The sequence below is a fragment of the Myotis daubentonii genome, chromosome 8, assembly GCF_963259705.1.
Source record: "Myotis daubentonii chromosome 8, mMyoDau2.1, whole genome shotgun sequence".
Taxonomy (NCBI): Eukaryota; Metazoa; Chordata; class Mammalia; order Chiroptera; family Vespertilionidae; genus Myotis; species Myotis daubentonii.
This window is the reverse complement of record NC_081847.1, coordinates 91,263,367-91,272,716: the sequence shown is the minus strand read 5'-3', so window position 1 is coordinate 91,272,716 and position 9,350 is coordinate 91,263,367. Positions and strand designations below refer to the sequence as shown.

The 9,350-nt window shown below is 45.1% G+C and overlaps 1 protein-coding gene across 1 annotated transcript; it reads right to left on the bottom strand.

Moving 5' to 3' along the window:
- Window positions 1-7,530: 7,530 nt before the first annotated feature.
- Window positions 7,531-9,350, bottom strand: LOC132240057 (mRNA-capping enzyme-like). The gene is given in 1 exon segment (XM_059707421.1): window positions 7,531-9,350. A coding segment is annotated over 1 exon segment (1,644 nt). The 5' UTR covers window positions 9,302-9,350; the 3' UTR covers window positions 7,531-7,657.

The window sequence follows — 9,350 nt, the reverse complement described above, 5'->3', positions numbered from 1 at the left end:
GGCAGTTAAGTTTCTTCTTCCTCCTTCTCTGGCTGGTTCCCCAGTTCTCACCTGGGATTAATTGATGTTTCTAATATGACTTGGAGATAAATTTAAATTGCTTTTCTTTTTTTCATGTAAATGTTAAATGAGTGTTTGCAAATGTATTTAAAACAGGAGCTTCAGCCCAGCCACTGGGCCGGTGTGGCATGGCTCAGTGGTTGGCATGGACCTATAAACCAGGAGGTCACAGTTCGATTCCTGGTCAGGGCAAATGCCCAGGTTGTGGGCTCAATCCCTGGTGTGGGGCGTGCAGGAGGCAGCTCATTTATGATTCTCTCTCATTATTGATGTTTCTAGCTCTCTCTCCCTCTCCCTTCCTCGCTGGAATCATTTAAAAAGTATTAAAAAACAAACAAACATGAGCTTCAGTTTGAATATAATTAAAACTGGAATTAATTTTAAGTCATTATGAGCCATCATACAGCATAAAAGTTTTTCTGAAATGTCTTTAATACCCTAACCCCCCAATGCAGTCATTTGAAATCATTACCTAAAATATAGAAGAAAAACCTTATTTTCCCTGTTATTTTCTTAGTTTGAGGCAAAAGAGCAGCAATAATAAAGGACCAAAAATGGGAAGTGATTTTATGCGAAACTACAAAACTTCAGTAATGCAGGTGAGTTGTACAGTTTTCAGCAGAAGGCGATCAGGATCCGTAAGAAGAGTTCTCCGTGCCTGGGAGGCAGCTGGGCCAAGGGCCTCAGGAGGCGGGCTGACCCCTGGCCCAGTGAGCCCAGCTGCCTGGCCCCCCGGGGTGCACCAGGTGCCGGTCTGCCCACTCGCCCACTCACCAGTGGTGTGGCCACTGAGTCTCCTCAAACGCACCTAGAAATACGACCGGAGCCACTACATGATGTTTGCAGCAAAGGTGCTAGGAGTGAAAATGAAACTTGATGAACAGAAGCTTACAACCAAGTAAAAGATTGGTTTGAACAGTCCTTCTTGTTTCACAAAATGAGCTCTGCTGTGAGAAGGCAACTCAGAATCACGTTTAGAATATTATTTAGGACACAGAGGGCAGTAAATATTAACTGAACTAATCACTTGGGACAACAAGTAGGGAGCGCTGTACCAATGTGAGCCCGGATGCCAGGAGCGCCGGCAGGTTCTAGATGCCAGTTGCCTGGCAGGTATCCACATGCTCTTTTAGGGAGGCCCTTCCCTTCTGCGTGGCGGCCGGATTCTCTCCCCCATCGCTGTCTCCTCCTTTAGGGCCTCTGCTGCTGCTGCCGCTCTGGCCTCCTGTCCCAGGAGGGGCTGTTCTTCCTGTCCGCCTGTCCCAGGTGTGACGGGAGGCCCTCCGCCACCTTCCCGGAGCGCCCCCGAGAGTAGCCATGACGTTCTGGCCATTTGAAAACTCTGCTGGAAACTTGGGGGTAACAGAAAGTGGAAGTCAAGAGTAACCTATACGAGTGTATGGCTGCCCAGAACACAGCCATCCCAGAATCCCTGCCCTTCTCCTCTCCTGTCTCCCCTGGGCAAGCCCCCCCCCCCCGCCCCCACTTCCAACCCCCCAGGGCTACGTCCACCCCCAGGGAAATGGTCCAGACCAGGAGGGGAACTTCAAGTCCAGCCCCAAATGATCCCTGGCCTCTCAGGCAAGAGAAGTTTCTCCTTCCTCCTCCTCTGGCTGGTTCCCCAGTTCTCTCACCTGGGGTTAGTTTCTGCCCAGCGTGATTGACAGTGGGACCGTCCATCCCTTCAGGAAAAAACTCACTTCCATCCACAGAGGCGTGGCCTTTCACCGTCACCTGGGCAACAAGCATACCAAATTCAGACACTGTGCACTCTCAAACTCAGAGTTATTCCGCTGAAGTCTCACCTTGACAACCGTCTAATGCAGAAAGGCGCTCTCCCAGGCCGGCCCACTTACTGAGTGATTTGAGAACTGTTACAATGCTTTCCTCTTCCCCCACTAGATCTTCAGATCCCTCACACACGTGCTGTCTTCTGCCAACAGGCCTTTTAGGGAGGGAGGTGTGGTCTCCTGGTGACTTCTCCCAGGCCCAGAAGGCATGGTGATTTCCACACAAAAACAAAAGGTTATTGTGTGAGTGATAGCTTCTTACAGTAACCGGACAAAAGCCGAGTCACAAAGGCCTGACACAGGGTGAGTTTTCAGTCCTCCTCAGCTTAGAATCATCTCCAACCCTTCCCCCTGGTTCCCTCGGAGGGAGCCTCCTCCCACCGGGCCGGGCGGGCGTTTGTCCCGATGTTGTCATGTCCCCGGAGCGCTGTGTGCGCAGCTGTCTGTGCAAAGGGCATTGCCCAAGCGCCAAGGCTACAGGTGTGAGTGGGCTGCCTTCCAGATCCCAGGTGCCACTCACCCCCACCTCCCTCTGATTCACCGCCGCCTCAGCCTCCTTTCTTCCCAGGGTTTGGGGTGGGGGGCCGTCCCTCCCTATCAGCTGGGGGAAGAGGCGGATCCGCTGCTCCAGTGCCTCTCAACTAGCTCAGGAGGAGAGAGGCAGCCTTTCCCAGCAGTTCCTCCCGGGCACGGAATTAATTAGTTCAGCATTTATAAATGTATGTGTGTTAATTCTTGTATTGACTATTAGTTATATATCCACGAATTTTATTTATTCAAGTATTCGCTCACCTTCAGACTGCGGAATCTCAGAGGGGGGTGGGGGGGTGGGGCGGGTGGGGGAGGTGATCAGCCAAAGACCTTATATGCATAGAATGATGGCCCATGGATACACAATAGGGTGGTGATGGCCTGGGGCAGGGGCAGGGAGTGGGCTGGAGGAGGTCAGTGAGGGGGAAAAGGACATATGTAATAATTTCAGCCATAAAGATTTAAATAAATAAATAAATAAATAAATAAAAAGATTTCTCATCCTGATATGTCTTTTCTTTTCAGCCTGCCCTGCGTCCCATGCCCTCTACATCTAGATGCGGGGTAGTTTCCTCCTGTTAACGTAAAAAAACCATTGAAACCGAGAAAGAATTTTTGTGAGTTTATTTGAGCCAAACTGTCGACATAAGCCAGGAAGCAGAACCTCAACAAATTGAGATAGTGCTCCAGAGAATGGCGGGGTCACATTTGTATTTATACATCCGCAATCAAAGGAGGGACGTAGGTGGGTTACATGAAATTCATTGGTGACAGATTAAGGAGGAGGGATAAAGCAAAGCAGGGAAACCCCTGGGATTGGATAAAAGTGAAATGATGGACACATACTTAGGTGGGTGCAGGATCAATTAACATGATAATGAAGGAATCTGTGGTATCTGTCCTGGCTCCCAGCATATTTGGATGTGCCCCAGGGGCTCCAGAAAAAGGGAAGTTACAAGTTACCCAGACATTTCAAGGGTGTGTTATCATAGATGCAGAAAGACAGACAGGCTCAGTGAAGGTCAAGGTTGACCTTGTCAGTGAAGATACTGGCCTAGGACGTAACTGCCCACCATAACTGCTTTAGTTAAAGTTTAATTTCAGACCATCCTTTGTGGTGACTGTAGGTCTCTGAGTTTGCAAGACCGCCACGCAGGCCTCCCCTGAGCTTGTCAGGTCAGCGTGTGGCCCCTTTCGCCCACACTCCGATCAGCTGTTGAGCAGGCTGATGCCTCAACAAGTGGTTCTTTTCTTGCTTTGCTTTCAAGCATCGCACTTGTGTGCCTCTCAGTGTCATAAGCTACACGCTTCCCTAACTGGTGATCTTGTCTTCACTTGCACGTCTCTGTAAGATTACATCAGATACCTGTTCCGCTAAACAACCCCACCATAGGGAGCCTGCCTGAACATTAAAAAATGAGGTGCTGACAACACTCTTAACAGGCAGGTATGTACCAGAAAGGTTATTTCCTGCTCAAGCCAACATGCAACCAGATAGTATCTGGAACGGCTTCTACATCGTCTAATGATGATCTGATCTCACCTGCTGGACTGTTTGTTCCAAAGGTCTAGCAGAAACTGGGGAACTGCCTCCTCCCACGCCTGTCACCCCAGAACGGGTGGACAAAAAGGACTTGGGCACGGCAGGCACCATGGATATGGCTATGGCATCTTTTCCCCTTTATGGTGACCGGCCTTTCCGTAGTCATCCTAGGACACTTGACACAGACGTCGCCCAAACTCAGTGTTCCCTTTGTCATCGGTGCACCCACAGTCAGGCTGTCTTTCTCCAGAGAGATGCTGGGAAGTGATGAGCATCAAAGTTACGACCTAAGGTGAGTCAAAAAACATCTTCTTTTCTGCCACATGCCCTTCTTGTGACACACACATTCTTCCCGGGGAATCCGGGGCTCGGAGCCTTTCCCCACCAGCCTCTCCCGGGGACAGTTCTCCAGCCTCATCCGTTCACAGGAGGAGGTATGTACGGTGGCAGCTGGCCAGGCATGTGCCAGGTTTTCTCCAAGTTTGACCAAGGACCTCTGACATGCTCCTCTCCTCAATTCCTTTTAGGGGGTTCTTTACTCATCTTGAAATACGATGACAGAGACACAAAACCCAGGAAATCATGAGACCCATTTTGGAGGAATTCAGGCCTTGAAGTTTCCCGAAGATGCAGTTTCTTCATTTTTTAAGTTTCATTTTGAGTTAGAGGTAACATCTCCAATCCCCATTGTTTAGCCCTTATTAAAGCATTTATAGAAGCCATCTAATAGGTACTTTTACAAAAAAGGCTTAAGGCTATTTTTGTGTATTTCATTAGGTTCTTACCTGATGGGCATGAGGAAATAGACTGTAGTTCCTGGTCATTATGGCCTGTTTTTATCCCTTGATTTCAGTAAATTCCAGCAGAAGTATATATCAAACAAGTATTTCTCCCACATATCCATTCAAATCTCAATGTTTCCTGTCCTCAGTGAGATATTCATGGCTAGCAAGCTTCCAATGGTTTTACTTTCCCATCTCAAGGACAAGAATATTCAATTTAACTCTTGGGCTTGGGGTTTTAAATTGTTTCCAGATCAACTGTCTATGTTATTCAGATTTTCCTCTGTTGGCAATAGACACAGTTCTCACAATTTACTTTGATGGCCACGGCCATTGGGAAAAAGAAGAACATCCCCTGTAATTTTGGGATTCCTTTCCCATTAGGATAGCAAGAGCTATCTAGTAAGGCTTTTAGCATCATGGCACAGTAAACATGAGACAAGGATAGGGGCTTCCATTGCTTTCAGACAAAGCACTGCCATGCAATATCTTTTTTTTTTTTTTTTTAAGTCAGTAGTTTTATTACAATTCACACTGACACACATCAGAGAAGGAATGTCCTGACATTTTCTGAGCATTTCACAGAAAGCAACTGTAACCATCCAGGCAGTTGAGTCATCCACATCTTTCCAAACACAATGCAAAAGCTTTTATATGTGATAACTCAGAAAAGCAAAATTCTCTTATTCCTATCTACAAAACTTCAGTGTCAAAAATGGGTACTGTGAAGTGGGCTGGGAAGGGAAGTGTTTCCCTCCTGACATTCCAAATCCTGGCTCCAGGTCCCACCCCTCCCCTCCACGTGACTTTCTAGATGACTCTTTATGATACTGCAGGTGGTAGTGTGTTCAGGGGCCACATGGGTTTACGTATACGGCCAACTATTACATTTCACTATCACTGAAAAGAAAGGAAAGACTAAGGGAGTTAACTGCTGGAAAATGCACAAAGGCAAGGAGAAAATATCTGGGTGGATTAAAAATGAGATGCTCTTTTCACATAACTCATTTAAAAGGTTACCATTACCATAAACATTTAACTCCATTAAAGATCACTGGCAAAAGCTTGCTCTTACATCAGCAGAAGGGCTCTGCATTTACCCAGGCTCGGGAGAAAGCAACATATGATGTGAAAAGTCACTAATCCTGGTGAAGGAGCCGTCAGACTATTTGGAGTTGCATAGGCGTTTTTTAGATCCGTTTTGTAGAAGACACTATGGAACCTTGACAAATTTCCATCTTTCTAGTCATGTGACAGTTGGGTGTTTTAATCCCTTTAGCGCCCAAACACACAAGAGCATACCTAAAATGACATTTTGGATAAATTCACTATACATTACATAACTCGGGGACAACAAAGGACACCCGAGCATGACGCTGCTACTTCTCACAGAAAAGCACTGCAGAGAAAACTTCGTTTAAAAACATTTAAACCCCGGTGAAAATGTAAATACATTTCTGGTTAAGCTGTGCTATCACATATACAAATCCTATCAGATATTCAGTCTACTAGGTCAGTCATTTGGATTTTCATTTCTGACTGCATTAGTAGAAGAATATACACTGCTGCATATACTCACATATATAGATACATGCAGAGACATGTACAAAATTCAGGTCATGAAAAAAATTTAAAATACACATACTTAAAACCTGTATCTCTAAAAATAAATACATTAGCCTCTAATCAGCTAATTCTCAGTTCCTTCACAAACCAATCAGAACATGGTTTCTCAACAATGGCAGATGACCGATTAGCTGCTCTTTAAATCCATTATCTACCAGTAAACGTTTTAAAATTCAGACATACAACAGAAATAACATTCCCAGAAGAAAATGTACATAGAATCCTGGCTTTGAAAAGAAATGTCTTTGCTTCCTTGATGTTTAGTGCCTACAGGTGCCTGCTCTGTGCCTCTGCGTGACATGGCTGTGGGAGAGGAGTTGTGGTGACAGCATGCTCCCTTCTCCACTCACACCGCTTCCTAATCATGGGAGCCAGCTGGCATTTCTTTTGCTGTTCTGTTCGAGGGACCTCACACAGCATTGCTTGTGTTTGACGTCACTCCCATGATCACAGTGAGTTTCGCGTGTTCATGTCATTTACCATGTGCTGAAACCACTGAGGTGAAGCAGTAGCCCTGGCGTTTAAAAAAGTGTCTCCCAGGGAACAACAGGGAAGGGGTCAGGTGGGGTAGACCTAGGTTCTAGGAAGAGACTCAAAGCCACCGCCAGAACGGACACACGGGCGACCTGACACTGCAGCTCAAACAGAGGCAAATGCAGAGAGATACTCAGGGCTCTTCCTTAGAGAGGATGCAGTTCACAGAACGGAGCTTTCCTTTTTCCTTCTACATGTCCACAAACAATTCTTAAAACGATAAAGCCAGACCACGTTGTTTAATGTGTGCATTACTTAACAACCTTGTCATTTGTGTTTGAACACAAGAATGTCAGATATGGAGACAATCCATGATAAAGGATAGGAAGAATGTTTAATGCCACTGCCTAAATTTTTTAAAAGGAACATTTACCATAGCTGAAATACAACTTCTAAAAAATACAGTGTTCTAGGCGCTCACAGTTCCAGATTGATAACTTTATAAGTTAAAGGTAGAAGTTATCCACATATAAACAAGGCCTCTTTTTCACCGATTTCAATCTTGTTCAAACCTTTGGATATTTCAATCTTCAGATTCCACAAGGTAAGGCGGGGTGTATCGAATATAAATAAAATGTTTAAATCCATGATGTATTTATTGTAGCACTAAGAAAACAAATGAGTCAAATATTTACAGCCTGGCTACAATACTTTCCTTTAAAAAAAAAAAAAAATTCAAATGTGTAGCAACATCAAGCCACATTGTTCGTTGAATTTCTCTGGCTGCAAATGGGGCGACAGCATTTTTCCTCATTCATCTCTCCTCTGGATTCTGAAGTCAGAGGCGGGACTTAGGTCTCGGTCGAAGGGCGCGGTCTTTTGGGAGGTGGTGGAGGCATGAGCTCCGTGTCAGGATGCAGATGATGCTTTCGTTTCTGTCCCTGAGAAGCTGCACATCTGTCAATGAACTCAAACAGAATCCCCTTGGTGACGGGGTTTGCGAGGCTGCTGCACACAGCCATGGCAGTGTTGTAGGCATTAGGAAAACTTTTGTCTGTTCTCTGTCTCATGAAGACCCAGCTGTTGTTCTCAAATTTGCATTCTATAATTTTGTTGTCATACTGTTTTAGGTCTTTTGTCACCTTGACTTGTGCAAAGGGTCTTTCATAACCTCCAACATAAAGAAGTCCAGCATTCTGAGGAAGCAACCCTTCTCCTCCCATTCTTGTTATCTTTAGGGGAAAATCCACAGAATTCAGACTGGGAGGCTTCTATTTTAAAATATCATCACATCGACCAGGTTTGTATTTTCCAGTAGGCTGAAAAATAAGTCCATCCATTTCATGGCTAACTTCTTTCGCAAAATTTCCTTCAAGTAGCTTTCTTGAAGTACAAATGTCAAAAAATGGCTTATTTCTGACACTAAATGGTTCCTGTGTTTTGTCAATGAGCCCAGTCTTCATTTTTTCATGTCGAGGATTTATTATTTCTCGTTCTATACACCGAAGACGAACATTAAAGTCACAATCTCCAACTGGTTGTGCATTGAATTTAATTATGTCGTAAATCAAATATCTAGGTACAGCCTGTCCATTTACTTTATCAATAATCATTTCCCCATCCAACAGAGTATTTGATAAATGTATACGGAGATCTTTACGAAATGGGAATTCCAGATTTGAAACACGGAACACTGAATTATCTCTATCAATCATAAAAACTTCATTTGTGCCACCAATCAACATCATATACCGAGTACCATCTGCTTTCCAGCTTACTTTATATGGATTCTGCTCTAAAAGTTTAATATTTTGCTTGTCCATGGAAACAGGCTGTGCTCCAGGGAATCCAGACCCTTCCCAGCCACAGAATTGACGACACTTCTGCTGTACTTCTCCTAACTTCGGTTGAGTTGTTACTTGAGTTACACCTTTAACCGTTATACCTTCTAAGAAAATAGCACCCAGTTTTAACTGTTCTTTTCTCCTTTTGCCAAAGGAGGCACTTGACCCAGGTTCTGCTTGAGCAAAAGTGGCAACTGCTGCTTCAATACTCCAACCCATTTTCTCCACCAAAAAGGCACATATGAGGAAACTGGTACGATTGAAGCCATGGGTACAATGAACACCTATAAGTTCAAGTGGGTTTCTTTCATTAAACCACTCACACAGACGAATGAATGTCTCGGTATTCTCAGTTGTAGGGCACTCACCATGTCCTTTACACTGAAGTTTTATATATTTGATTCCTTCTTTTTCTATGTCGTTTCTGTCATAGAACCTTGAAGTATTTGTCAAATCCACCAGCAAGCCCATTTTAACCTTCAAACTCTTTAGATAATTTGAGAGCATACTGGGATAGAACCGATTTTCTTCAGCAACTTGACTATCATATCTTGGTCCTAACATTGTCTTCAGAGGTAAGAATCTTCCTGCCACCGGCTGGCCGCGCCGGGGACAGTTGAGCCACCGCGGCGGGATCTTGTTGTGAGCCATGCCTCGGAGCCGCACAGCGCCGCCCCGCTCCACCAACACTCGCCACGCC